The following is a 16454-nucleotide window of genomic DNA, read 5'->3' on the forward strand; positions in this document are numbered from 1 at the left end:
GATTCGGATTCGAGCCTTTGAGATTCTCGCACTGACTTCGTCAGGCACACTTCCGTCAGAGCTAATACCAAGGTATGTAAAGTTTTCCACAATCTCCAGTGGTTCTCCTTGAATTGTAAGGGATATGTTCGCATATGGCACGTTCTGAAGCAGGACTTTGCACTTTGAAGGTGCAAGGCGCATGCCAAATGATGGTATGATGGCGGTCAGTTTATTCAACAGGGCTGGTGCTTCGCTATGGTCTTCAAAGATGAGGGCGATGTCATCTGCGTACTCCAGGTCGACAAGGCTCTCGCCAGCAACAATTTGAACACCGGGTTTTTGAAAACCACCCAGTGTTCGCCCCATTATTTCATCGATGACGAAGTTGAACAAGAATGGAGAGAGTGGACATCCTTGTCTGACACCACTTTTTGTAAGGAAGCTTTTGGAGGGCTCACCATACACCCTCACCCGCCCAGAAGTATGTGAATATAGGGATCGGATTATATTTACAAACTTCTGGGGCATACCCTGTTGAGCAAGTGTAGTTAACAGAACTGATCAATGAACAGAATCGAACGCACCCTTGAAGTCAAGGAATACCAGGATTGTGGGTCGTCTGTACATGTGGCATTGCTCTAACACCTGACGGAGTGTGAAGATGTGGTCAACGCAGCCTGTACCCGGTCGAAATCCCGCTTGATTCTCACGAGTGAAGACTTCGCGTGCTGCTATAAGACGACGAATAATCAATGACGCTAGAAGCCTTGTCACAACAGGTGTCAAACTGACCTCTGTGGTTGCTACACTCACTGCGAGTACCCTTTTTGAAAATGGGTACCACTATCGATTCACCCCAGTTGCCTGGGCCGGTTTCCGTCTTCTAGGGTCTCTTCCAACTGCGAGATGGTCCAAGTGGTTAGAGCACAATTTACTGACCGGAAGGTCCGTGGTTCGAATCCGACCTCCGCCACTCGACTTCGCCTGTCTAGGCTTGGGCGACCTGGAAGTATCCCAGCCCTCGTGCTTCCTTCGCGTGGCATGGCAGTTAGGCACCGGAAAGGTGCTACAGCTGAACGCTTTTCTTTTTTCTTCCAACTGCTCCACCATCAGATGTGAATTCATACTGAGATGAGATCTCCACCTCTTTGCAGTGCTGGGAATTTTTGCCTGAAGCACGCGCTACCAGGCCTACTCAGGCACTGCATATCAGACCGAACATTAGAACTGATTAAATAACGGAGAAACATCCTCGTTGGCTCCAATGCCAGACGAATTATCAGACGTCAAACGAAAGTAAGCGTGCGCGCTGACCGTGATTTCTGGTGGACTCGAAAATCTAAAGAACGAAGAGGTCCAGAATGTCGGGAGTGCCCGAAGATTACTTTAGTTGATCCGTGCGACCAGTTACGGATAACCAAAACGGAATAAAGGACGCCTCGCCTGTTGGGCCAAATACTTCGAATAACAAACATCGTGACCTCCTGCCCACATTGCTCAAAGATGGGGTGTAACAGGAGAACCAGCTCAAAACGTAACTGGACTACACAACTGCCAGTAAAATAACCTTTTTCGTTGGGACAGATTTAATTGGTTGTTCTTCAATTGTTCTTGACAGGTGAGTTCTATTTTTAGTATCGTTTTAACCCACCACGTGAGCATTATAAGCAACCCGCTTTCGACTGCACAAGACACGCCCGTAAGCGTCAGTGTTCAATAGATAAGCTGAGTCGCACGTCCATTGGCTTTGTGATCTTCTAAACGCACCAGGAAACGGAGCAGCTATTCAGACTCGGGTTTACGGTGGCCCACAGTGGGTCCTCAATCTGCACCTATCGGGTCTGTTTGTTTGCATTTGGCCCAGACAACTGAGGATAATCGGTGATAGTTCCAATTTAAAAAAGGGATTCGCAGTGAATGCGGCATCCACAGGGCGGCCAGCTTGACCCCGGTCATAACGAGACTGTTGGCGTCAATCGTGCTTCGTCGCTTTATGGTGGCTCGTGGAACGCGAGAGCAGCAAGCGGGATTCCGCCCTAGTGTGAGTTGTGGTAACCAAATATTTACACTCCGTCAGATGCAAGGACAACGCAATACGTACAAATAACCCAGTTTCATACTCCTGGATACTAAAGGCACACTCGACTCAGCTGACCGGCCTGTTTTAGTTAAAAAGCTAGTTAGTCAAAGGATGCCCCGGAAGTTCGTGAACATCTTATGACTTGCTGAACGGTCGTGCAAATCTGCATCGGCTTCTTGGCTTTCTGCTGTGCCCACTATGATATATCAAAAGACACGGTGCCGGATGCCAGGAGCTCCCTCTGGTCTCCGGTTTGGCTGTAACCGTGGCGACAACATAGTCAAGGTGTGATGTTCTCGTGAATGTTTTGCAACCATCTGCAGCTGTTTCGCCACAAACGGCATTGAGGGGTTGATCCAAGAGTTGAAGCTGATTAATCCAATCTGGGCCTACGAGATCGAGGTCCGACGGCTCGTGAGGTAGTAAGTACTATTGAGTTGAATTCCCCTGAACGCTACGGAATAGTTCAGCTTCACGGTCAGTTTGAGGCCTCCGCCAGACACATTACGAACGGTACAGCTTGTTTTCTATTGGTGACCTTCTAATTACGTTCCAGGTTTGTTTTGAAATCAGAGTGAGGTCAGAACCTACATCAAGTTGGAAAGTAACCGGTGTGTCATTGGTGCATACTGAGACATCGACCGGGTGATTTCATCCTGAATGTAGCGGTCATGCCCCCTTCCTGCGTCCTTTTGTCAAGTTGGTATTTGCGCGAGCACCTGAAGTTGTCTCTGCAACATCCTTGTTTGTGACCCCTTTGAATACACTTACTGCACCTGTGGTTCCGGTTGGGACAGTGGTGTGAATAATGCCATTCTTTAAAAAACCAAAAGAGGTTGAGCGGTTTTGCTGGAGTTCGTTTAGAATTTGATTGCTTTTTGAAGTCAGACTGAGAGAATCTGGAATGTCCGAGCACCGTAGCATCCGCCTTGAGATTGCTAGAATGCCGGCGGTTGGTGGTAAGTTTTTGAGGCGTCAACTATGGACCCTGTTCAATTTGATTCAGCAGCCGGGGCCGGATATCTGCGTCGTGGCGAGTAAAATATCTTAAGTGATCCTCGGTCATAGTGTTGGGCTGAAAACGCTCGCATTCACTGTAGATCAACCGGCATAAGTGATGAAGAAGGCACTTTGCTCACAAAATATTTGGCACAAGATCATGACAGTATCTGCGGAGCGAAGTTCAAGCGTTCAAGAGGGAGGGGAGGATGAAATTTGTGAGCCGATCGTGTTCAGCTGTCCCCAGTTTCCACAGCAACAGTCGTCCTTCCCATACATCATCTAACTAAGCAAAGTAGGTTTGGGGCATTACTTTATATTTCTTGAACCAACTTTTGAAAGTCCGTCCAGATTTAGCGTCGAAATTGAATTCAGTAATCGAGCTGGCAGCAGCATCTGTGGAAGACGGAGGCCCAACTATTTTTGTCGCATTCACCAACATACTGCTTATAAGAGAGTCAGACAAGCCTCACGCGATCATCCAAGAACTGATTCTGTTGCTGTTGTAAACTTACCTGCTCTGATGGAAGTGACATCGTGGGTCCGACTTGTCGCCAGCCGTTGTGACCTGATGAATGGTCGCGCGACCATGTATCAGTCCTCGGATTCCTGCACCTTCCACTATAGTGTATCAAAGGTATGGCAGATTCAGACAGTCCATTATGGAGACAAAGGAAGACTACTACAACTGCATTTATAGGGTAACCATAGAATGTTCCACAAGGCCACGCTAGAATTTCCGTTCGGGGGCGAGAAGCGTCGAGCTAAAGGTGCTCGATCCAGATTGACTGGCATTCTGACCAATCAGGGCATACCCTCGTTTGGGCCGCAGGCCGACCTAACCACGTCCGTTTAATTGATGTAATGTCCAGTTATTGAGGACGACTAGCCTCCGGAAATAACATAGTAAGTTCTTTGTATTGTCAGAATTTTTAGACATGTAAGGGTATGCGGTGGACTCTCCAAAAGCTTCCCTGCACAAAGCGGTGTCCGTCAGGATGCCCAGTCTCCGATTAATATTTGGTTTCGTGGTCAATTAAATGATGAGCCAAACGTGAACGGTCACGAACACCCCAGGGTTCAAATAGCCTCTTACGAAAACCTTGTCGATCTGGAATATGCTGACGATATCGTTCTCGAATCGAGAGAAGGCGCAAGCGCTTTTGGATGAAGTGGCCAGAGCAATCGAGTTCGTCGCTATGAGCTGTGCCCTCACAGAGTGTAAGGTCATGCTCATGGACTGCAGTCACTCAACGTGCCACATACAATCCAGGGAGAGCCATTTGAAATTACAAAGCCTTTTAGATATCTTGGAAGATTTATTTATTCTGGTTGTAGTTGGACAGATGAGTTCAATTCACGAGTCTGCAAGGCTCGCGTCGTGTCTGCTAATTTGAGACACCTATGGCGTGAAAGTGGTGTATCTCTAAATTTCGAGGGACGTGTGCATCAGGCTACGGTGTAGGATGCCTTTTTGTACGTCTGTGAGATCTGAACTATTCGAGCCGCGGAACTGAGACGTCTTCATTTGTTCGATAATCATTTTCTCAGGACCATGGCTCTTATGGGGTGGTGTCAGCGAACCCGTAACAGGGCATTTGGAAAGCGGTTGTTTGATTGTGTAACAGGGGCTACCATCGCAGAATGTATTCTGCGTCTACAGCTACGTTGGCTAGGCCATGTATTGCCACTGCCTAACCAACCTTTGAAAAGTGAGTGATATTTTCCATTTCCAATTCAGAGTGGCGGAGGGAGAAGCATGAACAACCCCTGACATAGCAGAGGGGTAGAGGGATGTTACGAAATGTCTGGATGCTGTGGGTACTACTCGCTGTCCGGGATGGGTTTGCCTGGTCCATACTGCTCCTGGTTGAAGAGGCCATTCTTTTTGTCAGTTTCCATCCAAAACGCCCCAAAAAGTGTGACAGGCTAGCCATATGTCCCTTCCCCATCGACCTCTATTCTCTTCTTCACATTAGGCCTTTCCAAAAAGTCACCGTTGTACGGGAGTGAGTGATCAGTAATGAAAACTGATTTTACGATGTCGATGATGGTTATGACTGGTTAGCTTGGATCAATGGGTCACTATAGAGCGTGGGGCTCTCTGAGGCTGATGATGTACCGCTACCCGATCATGAAGTCATACCTCAGAAGCGGAGTGACGCACCTCTGGGTACGGTTGGTGTTATATCCAATGCATTCAATTCACCTAACACATCCACTCAGTTTGAAGAGTGCACTTCCACCTGCAACTTTCCATCCGTGAGTTTGCTATGAACTGCATCATGTGCCTCGACGCAACCCAGACAGTGTCTTTGTTCATGCTACTGTCAAACTGGAACGGTCGCATGTTATTTCACAAAGCACCGCAATGCAGACAATAAGTATCCGCGTGTACACACATACGGAACACAAAAGTGGTGACATAGCACGCCTCCGCTGCACGTCACATCGACTCATGCATCTAGTGGCACCGTGCGGTGTCTACGGATAATTAAGGATAAGAAATGACGGTACCGGCCTCTTTCCCGTCAAACTCATCAGAGCCGAAAAAGTCGACACATCATTCCACTCGCATGATTCATTTATGTTCATCCATATTCATGAGTTTTGAACATGGTCGTGAGCCCAGCAGTCCAAGGCCGCGGAGCTTTAGCAATGTTTTTAGGTTTTAATTCAACATGATCGGCTGGATGACACCACCTCTGCTGCTTCACCTGCTCTGATGTTCTGGTTCCTCATTTTTCACCGTTACACTTTTCTTTTGGTGGGTCAGACAGGAAGCCTCTTGTTTTGTCCTCACCTGCTTTGTTTTATTGCCCGCATCTTTCAAATCCAAACGATCATTCCTTGCTCGATGTTCGCTTCAATAACGCATAGTAACTGTGCTTCCTTACGTGTGCCGGTTTAGTGGTGATCACGTCTACATCGGATGATGCCGCCCAATGATGCTGTCTCCTTTCATAACCTCCTGTGCCCATGATACCCACCAGTCATGCTTTAATTCTGACTGTAACTTTATTATCTTACGTGCTGGCATACCACCGATAAGTTGGGAATAAACGTTATTACTGCTATTGCAATTAACCTTGTTACCTAGTGAGTTGAAAAAATCAGGCTTTATTATTGTCTGTCCCAAATTTTGGGCCGAAGGTCTACCAAGTAGAGCATTAATAACAGGTGAGCCAAACAGAATTAGGTTTGTGATCGGTCAGTAGGGCAAAGTTACGACCCTGGGACATCTTGAGTAGGAACACGAGACCAAGGCCTATTTTTCTAACCGCAGTTCCCAACCTGCTTCTGTCTACATATGTCCACATGATATCGGATGTCTTCAACGCCCAGAGCTATTGCAAAGGGGACAAAAGTAGTCTAGAAAGCAGAAATAGGGCTGTCCGAACCACCGTCTTAGAGGTTGCATCTCCAGGAGCAGACTTCAATGTCAGCTTGTCTGCTATATTTTAGCTGATGCAACCGCGGCCCCAATCATGGAATTCATATCAGATTACGCAGTGGGTGTGAGACATTAATGACCTATTCTGCGCCATTGGGTCAAGCAAAGCCAACTTGAGCCGAGCAGGTCAAACTATTAAGTCGTCAGATCCGGCCACGTTCCCCAGAGTAAGTCCTATTGCTCGACGCCCCCTTGCTCAGACTTGTGAATCAGAGGTTAGAGAACGGAGTCCCTTTGAACCGTCCGGTTATCCAGTCTAAGCAAGTTCATTTAGTCTCGGCATAAAAGGTTCCTTTTTATAATTTCGATGTATGCTGCGACGGACTGTAGTTCTAATGCTAAGAGGAATACTTTCTATCGGTAGTTATACGGGCTCATTTGTCGAGCAAGAAACGTCCGCTAAAGAGGCATTACGATTTTCATGTAAGTCTGACAATCCTTGAAGGCCAACTGCTAGTGGGCTCCAGGCCACGAGAAATAACGCAACACGAATCAGTCATTGAAGCGTTGTGCAAAGAAGACTCTGAGAGATTGTCACTGCTGGGGTGCTCTTTTTAGGGTGAGTTTTGCTCCCGGTTCGTCAACCGCCTGCTTCACCTTAATCTTTCGGTAACTTAACCTTTATATCCCTCTCACTCCACGACGGGAAAAGCTCGATGAACCCTGAGCATCAAGAAGGCTATACTATTCTCGGCGGGACTTATTTACTAATCAAAACGGCCAATAAGATTCAAGTTATCATCTTGTGCAAGTGAAACTCTCGAATTGCTTCGGTACAGATGGACGGGCGCATGTTAGCTAGTTAATTGGGCATCGTGGACGCCTAGCTGCATGTTAGTCATCCACGACAGCTAGGTTCCTTCAGCTATCTGCTTCGGTCGGTGCAGGTTCCAAGAAGCTCATTTATCAGGCATCGTGGACACTAACATTTACGTTCTGGTATCAAGCACTGGACGAGAAACTCAGCAGGGGGTCATTATTTTTTGCAGCCTCAGGTTCTCGATATCCAGTATGAGTTTTCCGAGTGTAACGAATGTGTCTTAGCCCTGATTCCACATGCTCCAAAAACACGGGATTCGCCTTTCGTTCAGTCAGCCAGCAGGTACAGGGCCAAATGCAGTTACAGAAGTAAAACGTTACCATGTTTTGCGTCCACGAGTACAGCGTGGGTCCAGCAATTTCCATGAATTATTACAGCCGCCAGCGAACTGCGCCAAGCAAAAGGGGTTAACGTTTTACCTAGGTAACGATATTTCAATAAAGTTATACACCTTATTTCCAATCGGACATAACTGATGACCTTTAGGATTCGCCCACTTAAACAAATTAGCTATACAAAGAATTCGCAGAACAATGCAGCGGGCACAGAGATTCTTAGCTATGAAGTGGTAATCATGAAAATACCGTTATTTTCTCCAACTGGATTCCATTCGGGGAATACTGAGTGGTCTTCTCAGCTTATACCTTTCAAGTGAGTGGAAGCCACCAAATGAAAAGAGAGAGTCGGACCTAGGAAGCACTGACAAAGGCCACAATTCGGCGTGTCGACCCACAAGTTTATGGATGTCGCGCGTAATCTACCTAGATGCACTCGTTATTTCTAGTGAGGTAACACAGCTCACCCTTTCCGCTTTGAATACCAACTCAATTTTCTCTCTTGAATACACCTGATGTGGGACCCGGGCGGCTATTGAACTTACGGAACAATTGGAGCAAACAGACTGCGCATTCCGTATTCGGTAGGCAGTAGGCGCTCTACTGAGAAATGGTTCTTCGGGAAAATTGGTCACTCAACCCTATGAACTGAGCAGATCATACAATTAAAGACGGTGCAAACTGTGGTACGTAAAACTGGATAGTGAGGCAGTAATGTCCCCTGGAAACAATATCGGGTAAGCACCAAATGATATAGTAACGCGCGGGACCGGCAGCCAGTGTGTGCAGGTAACAATGCCGAAATCAGTCAGTACACTCATGAGGCAAGAAAAGCTGCCCTGAAGACGGGTAGCGGATGAATTCGGCGCAAGTTAAATGTACCGGCAGTCTTAACCGGACGGTGCTACAAAGCAGTAAGTACACGTCAAATCGGAGTTTTCGCTTAGGCCCATGTAAAACAAGACCTCATCGAGGATTATCGGGTATCGTGCAGTGTGAACTCAATACAAAACATAAGACCATCAGATGACAAGTTGGGGCGGGGAATAGTGCATCTGTCTGCCATCCAAGGGGATGTGTGTTCGATCATCAGGTGACCCGTTCTTTTGCCGGAGCAGAACACTCGAAATCGAGTGCAGTTGATGCAAAATTTCAGGCGAAACCGAACGTACAACAAAGTCTTGACAGTAGTAACAAGTGCGTTAGCCCTAAGGCGGAAACGAAAACCCAGGGGACAAACGACATGGAAGAACAACGGAGTTACAATAAACAGGTGTAAGCCGTGCTAATCATGGGTAGATAAAACAAATACGAGGAATAACAACGGATTACCGCTGATTTACAGGGGGAACCAGGACCTGCTAAACTCTTTATTCAAGGACGCACAGGGACAGAATGTCCGGCGAATGCACTGAAGGAACAGCCACGAGAATATCTACGTCATCAAACATTTTGACGGTGGAGCAACTTTGTAGACGTTTGATCTGATGCCCCTGGACCGTTGTTGGTGGATCCGATACTTACTTGCTCCTTGTGTGAGTAAAGTTTGATTGATAGGGGCATTTCCACGAGTGCCAGCATTACCCAAAGCGAGGACTATCCGAGTGCAAAATCCCATGAAGGCCGTGATTGGTCTGCGTTCTGACCAATCAGGCCAGGCCAGCTCCCGTCCGGTCTGACACACCCACTCAACTGACGTGGTGTCAGTGGATCTTGGAGACCCACCTCCGAGCACCAGGTGGAACGAGGGTACTCCCTATCTTCTACTTCTGTCATAGCCGGTCTTATGGCGACGAGAAATGTAGCAAACTTTTGACTCGTCTTGTTAGACGAAGATCGTAAAGATCCTAGGTATAGCTATAGACCATATATGATCTACATTGGAAACCCATAGACGTGAACCAAGAGAGGACATTCGTCGAATGGCCCAGCGGACAATGAGACGCAGAAATTCACCAACGACAGTGAAGATCTCTCAGACTCAGTTTTGAAACAACTATAGAGCTATAGCTCTAGTTGGGACCGGTTCAGATAACAAAGGTCGAGTAAGTGTGAGCTCTGGGCATTGCGGTCACAGGTGGTTTTAAACCTGACACAACTCGAAAGGCGAACTGGGCCCCACAAAGACTCAGTTGGGTTGTATCAAGCTTCGTTTCTGATATGATTGTTGGTTGGCAGGGCATTGTCAAGTCCCAACGGGTGAGTAGGCAAGTGGTAGGTGGGTGGATGGCGTGAGTCCGCAAGCAGCCTACTTTTTAGGAGACAATTCGCCACACATGTTCCTGAGTCTGTGTTAGTCACAACTCTAACCGTTGTCCAGCGTTGTATCAGAAGCCCTGTATCGCGAGAACAATCCCCAGTATCGCGGGGTTGCGGATGTATATAAAGTGTTACACCACAGTCAAGTGCATCTCTTGATGACGGACCCTCTGGTGTGGACGACAACATCCTGACGGTCAGGAACCCAAGCACAAAGACAATTTACCCAAACTCGAGAAAAATAGAATGCCCATTTAACTATGCCACCGAACGGGGTGGCTGGTTTCTGGAATAAGATACCCGATAGCCCGGCACATGTCAGCACAAACATAGTCAGTACTGGTCCGTAATGTCCAGTGACTCAAGATGAGCGCGCTGGTCCGAAGCAGATACCAGGCTGGGTTCTGTCTTGCAAGAGGACACACCGATCACATCTTCGCCCTGCGATAGATTCTGAAACGGCGAAACTGCCTCCAGCAACCAATGATGGTTGTGTTATTTGACTTGAAAGCTGCTTTCGACTCTGTGGACTGTCATCACTATGATAATGTCTGTGGAGAAAAGGTATTTCCCATAAATCCTTGATCCTTCTTTGTGCGTTCAACGCCAACTCCGCTCACGTGTAAAGGTCTACGGGGAGCTCTCGCCTGGGTTCACCACATCAAGTGGTATCAGACAAGGCCGTCATCTTTCATACTTCCTTTTCGAATTCGTTACTGACACGATTATGGAAGACTCATTCTCAGCCTTTACTGCCTATGGGGTTGAAGTGCACCCCGGGTGTCCGCCCTCAGATATCGGGTAAGCAGACGGCATCGTTCAGCTGTAGCACCTTTCTGGTGCCTACCTGCCATGCCACCCGAAGAAAGCTCGAGGACTGGGATACTACCAGGTTGCCCAAGCCTAGACAGGGGAAGTCGAGTGGCGGAGGTCGGATTCGAACCACGGACCTTCCGGTCATTAAATTCGCGCTCTAACCACTTGGGCCATCTTGCCCCAAGCAGACGGCATAGCTCTTCTTGTATCTGACACGGCTGTAATCCAAACAATATTAAATAATCTGAACATTTTGCCTCACGGTTCGGCACGCGCTTCACGCCTGAAAAGTGTAAAATGCTATTGTAATACCTAACCTCATGCTGATGAGCCGATTGAGTTAGTAGTCGAGTTTGTCTACCCGGGCAGCTGTATCAATCCCAGTGGTCTCGCCAAAGATGATATTTTCATCCGGATTGGGAAGGCCAGAGCGGCTTCTGTGAACCTACGTCACATTTGCGCAGGTATGTTATCAGCTTACCCGCAGCTTCTGGTGCTGGACACATTCTTCAGTGGAAGTACATATTGCATAACGGATAACTCGCTTTCTAAGTGCCTCGTTACAGATTCGCCGACACTAACCCACACGAGCTTTGGTTCTGAGACAGCGATTGTCGAACACCTGAGGACGTCTCAGTTCCGCTGCTCAAACAGGTCAATTCTCACAGACTCACAACAAGCAGCCAACACTGTCGTCTGATGCATACGCTTGAGATTCGGAGATGCAATACTTGACACCATTGGTGTCTCAAATTAGCAGACGCCACCCGAGCCTTGGAGATTTTTGCGTTGACCTCACCTGTCCGGCTACAATCGAATTAATACCAAATTAGCAGACGCCACCCGAGCCTTGGAGATTTTTGCGTTGACCTCACCTGTCCGGCTACAATCAGAATTAATACATCTTCCAAGATACGTATAACGATCCACAATTTCCAGTGCCTTACAGTGGCTCTACACTTTGTGGGAGCAAAATGCACGTAGTTAGACACACAGAGAATGTTAAGCCTAATGATTTTTTAACGCTATCCTACTCCAACTGGATATTGTAGCAGAAGAGTGACGAAAAGTGTCCATACGTCCTTCGCGGGAACCTCAGAAAGCGCTGTCATCAGGTGCTACAAAAACGGACCATGGTTTATTGCAGAAGCAGTTCAATCTTACAGTTCATCAACTAGAGACCTTGACTCCGGCCGTTACGACTTCGGTAACCGGAAAACGTGATGGCATGTTGCTAAGTCATGGGAAGGACGATATGATAGGATAGTTCCGGAAACGCCTGCTATGCATTGAAGGCGGTTGCTTTGGTACAAGAGTGCTACTGCATGATTTAGCAATTTCTGACAGTATTAACAGCTATTGGTAATTTGACTCCCACGCTCCCCGTTCAGGGAGATGGCAGCTGTCGACCCGCTTGAGCCTACTATTCAGTGTTCCCATACATCGCCACCAGGTTATAAGCTGTCAACGTCTGTCGCTTATACTTATCCCAGGGATGGACGAAAACAGCTGTGCAAGGCAGAATGACCTCTGACAGAGTACATACCATAACCAGCATAACTCATGAGTTGTTAATAAGCGGTCTATCGTGGCAGAACTTTTTCTAAAACCATCTTGCGTACCTCAGTATTGCTGGTCTCACCTCACCAGACCTGATCAATGCTTCAAAGACACCAGTGGTCAAGCTGACAACTTTCGTGTGCCCTCTGCGCGTAGAAGCCACGTTTCTGATCCGTAATGCTGCATGGATCACACTGCCTTGCTATATGCCTTCAACACGACCGCTAAAAGAACCCGGTGGATCTGAACGGAACATCAACGCTAGAGAGCCGCCCAAAACAAAAATAGCGTGAGATATCAACCCTTTAACGAGACAAACCATCTGGCCTACGTGGTTTGCATTCTGAGTTCTTCAAGGGTGGTAAGGCCCTAGTGAGAACTTTGACGGCCATGATTCAGAGGATTTGAAAGGAAAACAGAATATCAGCGCAAATAACCTTCTCGGATGGCATTGCATTCTTCAAAAAGACAAAGTATAGCACAGCATCAACACATTCCAACTGTAACACCTTCCCGGTGCCTTAGCGCCATGCCACCCGAAGGAAGCACGAGGGCTGAGATACTGCCAGGTCGCCCAAGCCCACACAGAAACAGTTGTGGTTCTGAGGCTGGGTTCGAACCACGGATCTTCCGGTCATAAGTTTGAACCATAAGCAGTAATCTTTCTCGAGCTCAAAAAGAGCACAAGAACGTCGTGCGAAAATCATCGTGGTATCAGCCTAGCACCCGTTGCATCCAAGGTACTTTATGGCATTGTTTTGCGCAGGTTGATCGATCATCTGGAGTTGGAGTCGTGACAACTAATTTGGGTTTCGCCTGCTGAGGTTGGATCGAACTTATCCTCACCTTGAAATAAGTTCGTGGACAGCGCCGCTCTTTCAATCGTCCCACATTTGGTCATTTTTCTCGATCTGAAAGCCGCTTTTTATTCTTTCGTTCGTAATAAGTTCTTGTGGTGCCTGGCGATCAAGGATATGCATTCAAAATTTATATTCCTTATGAGGGTACTGCATGCGAACTCAAGTGGACGGGAAAGAGAATACGGCTGACTTCATCACGTTTAACCTCGCCAGACATGGATGCCCTCTCTCACCTTCCCGCTTCAACTTGGTTATGGATATACCGTTTGAACTTTCCCTGACTGCCTCTGAAACCTAGTAGGTCTAAATGCTCCCAGGAAGTTCGCTCACAGACTGTGAGTATGCGGGCGATATTTTTGTCCTATGTTCACATCCTTCGAAAATGCAAACCACTTAAAATTACCTAAACAATTTTGCCTCAGTTTTGGCCTGCAAAGTGTAAACACCTGCTACAATACTAGGTAGGATCAAACCCAAACCTCATGCTTTCAGACCAGCCAACCGATGTACCAGGTAAATTTGTTTACTTGGGCAGTTATATAAGTTCGGGTGGACTGGTTCTAGATGAGATTGCTTCTCGAATCGGGAAGGCCAGGACAGCTTTTCCGAACTACCGAACCTGTGGTGTTGGCATGACATCAGCTGGTCTGTCAAGGGCGGGGCATATAGTACGGCAGTGTGATTCATACTATATTACGGGTCAGAAACGTGGCCTCTACGCGCATAAGACGCACGAAAGTTGTCAGTGCTTGACCGTTGGTGACGCTGGTAAGGACGTGTAATCTACATGCCAGAAGACTACCCACCTCGCGTAGCTCTTTCCGCCCAGCCATGTGTTTAGTGAAAGTGACCAAGAGGTGGATAACGATGTATGGAAACCATAACCAGTAAACTGATTCAGGCTGACAACTGCCGCCGTGAATGGGGTACCCCCGGACTCAACTTACCAATGGTCAATGACGGGCAGAAATGGCTCAATCGCCCGATCAGTGGTACTGTTTTATTGTAACTATCGCTTTTAGTGCTCAGCTACACAGTTCTCGAACTAACTGAACATGCCGTGGCCTGGCATGCTTGGCAATAAGTCCCACGCTATCCCACTTTCTGGTGATCGAAAGTGTAGCAGCTGGAATCAGTGTACCTATCGTACGTACTTTGTAGCCGGTAAATTGGATTGAATCGCCATACACTATAAGGTCCAATCCTTTATATTGTTGTGGTGTCTGCTACTGTTCAGTATGGCTTTCGGGGAGTGATCTCTGTGGTGCTTTGTAACAACAACAGGGAATACACCGGTCCTTCTAAAAGGTCGAATGTCTCAAAATAATCCCAGCATATCTGAAAATTTACTCGTAATCTTCAGCTTTACCAAGGTCCCATCAGAAATACAGTACAGGCCTAAGCAACCAATGAGGGGCGTGTTTTAGAAGTATTACTTACCCCTCAGTCACCTTCGACCGGACAGTGTGAGTTGAAATTCAAAGTGAGCTTCGAAAATCGCAATGTTCCTCGTTCCCCCTCCCAATTCCGGACCCTGTGCTTCGAGCTTCATTCACTTTATATACCCTATACAGCTGTCGCGTTTTCCTAATTAAATTGCGGATTGGCACTCCAAGGGAATTTGAAGACAAGGGTATCGAAGAATCCAGTGCATTTTTTGGGATGAAACCACAGTCCACTGATCTGCAAACAAAAAGGGTTGGTTTGATTCTGAATCATCCAGCACACAACTCAAGGCGTCTTCAGACGAGGCCTTTTGATGAAGCACGTTCACTGAGGGGAACTATCGATGTTGGGATTGATTGAATTTGAAGGTTCTACTGGGTCTACAGCCGCCTGATAGATTCTTGATTGTCGCCATTCATTTAGACGGACACTTGGTTGTGACCGGCTGCTTTCTCCATGGACGGCTATTCTACTTTTAGATAAGAAGAATCCGATCAAGAGTTGCCACACTGACCTCACGGTTGAGCGTGAATACTGCCCGGACCGTCGATGAAATTGGGCGAAAAAGCCGTTGAGTTATTTAGTACGACCTAATATCGTAGGGGGCTTGACGAGAACCAAATGTGGTTTTATTACTTATGCATTACTCCGGGGCCCCACATCAGCCGGTTTAATTAGATCCCTCTCTCTTTCAGCTTTCCAATATTCTAACAACTGCCAATCTGTTTTCCACACCCAAGGGGCCCCGGTGATTTTGACCTTTAGTATCTGCATGCCGCGGTACAGCTATGACCAACTTCAACTCTTGGGAAGAGTTTGCCAAAGCTGCAGAGGTTCTATATCTCTCGGATCCGATGAAGGTAGAACTCTGTCAAGGCAATCATTTTAAAATTTCTTCCACCGTAGTGTCGGGTGTGTACAAAGTATCGCCACGTCGATAAAAAGCTCAGTATCAAAGTTACTGATAATCATATTGTAAGTCTTCTTTTCAAATTTTCCGTCTTATCTTGCAGGTCCTAAAGTATGTAACCGATTTGGCTCAGGACGTGAAAAAGATTGAGAAGTTCATCTCGTTGCTCATGCGCCACATGGTATCCAAGGAGAAATAGTGTCCCAAAGTCCCCTTCCATTTCTTCTCTATGTATGGTTTGCTCGGCTCTCCTTGCATCATGTGATATTTTTCAACTATATACTGGTATTGGCTGTAAGTGGTTTGTTTTTCTGGACTGAAGGAAACAAGGGAAGGCACGGAATCTGAAAACACTGATATATTTCAATTAGTCCCTCCACTGTAACTTTCACACTGGATTCTCCCAACCTGAATATTTGAGGTGTGAAATGGCCCAACGGTCGTTTCATGCAGTTTTTCAGAATGGCGGTGAAGAACTGTTGTTGCTAGCAATAACGATTAAACACCCGTCCCGTTTCGAGTCTTCTGCGCAAAGTTCAGGGATGTTGCCGTCCATTTTCGTTCAGCTCTCCACAGCACGGGTATACAATGGCTTGGCATCATCTTATGTAGCTCAGTGGTGTCCGGGGGTAATCCGGTGGTTAAGACACAAAACTACTGATCTGAGGATCCCTCTGTTCGAACTTAACCCCGGCATCTTGAATGCTGCTGGCTTGGCAGTACCTCAGCTATCGTGCTTCCTTCGTGCGGATGACACCTATGCACCATCATCATCATCATCATTGTCAGCTGTAAGAACCGCGCACTAGTCGTACACTGGTTGTAGCTGCCACAGTTTCGTTCACCGATGATTTGGGGGAGGGGGGTAGGTAGCTGCGCATTGCACGCGCGAGCTGGTAAATTGGTGCATAAATCTAGCACTGTCAGTGGGTT

General features: G+C 47.2%; 1 protein-coding gene across 1 annotated transcript in view; it reads left to right on the forward strand.

Annotated features, from left to right (window-relative positions):
- Positions 1-16454, forward strand: part of T265_11338 (hypothetical protein) — a gene marked incomplete at both ends in the record, with an annotated part of 39402 nt that overhangs the window by 8814 nt on the left and 14134 nt on the right. The window contains 3 exons of the mRNA XM_009177969.1: positions 12373-12594; positions 14740-14863; positions 15625-15702. Of these exons, the coding sequence (XP_009176233.1) occupies positions 12373-12594; positions 14740-14863; positions 15625-15702 (424 nt within the window). The remainder of the gene's footprint in view (positions 1-12372; positions 12595-14739; positions 14864-15624; positions 15703-16454) is intronic.

This window comes from Opisthorchis viverrini (genome assembly GCF_000715545.1).
Source record: "Opisthorchis viverrini unplaced genomic scaffold opera_v5_476, whole genome shotgun sequence".
Lineage (NCBI taxonomy): Eukaryota > Metazoa > Platyhelminthes > Trematoda > Opisthorchiida > Opisthorchiidae > Opisthorchis > Opisthorchis viverrini.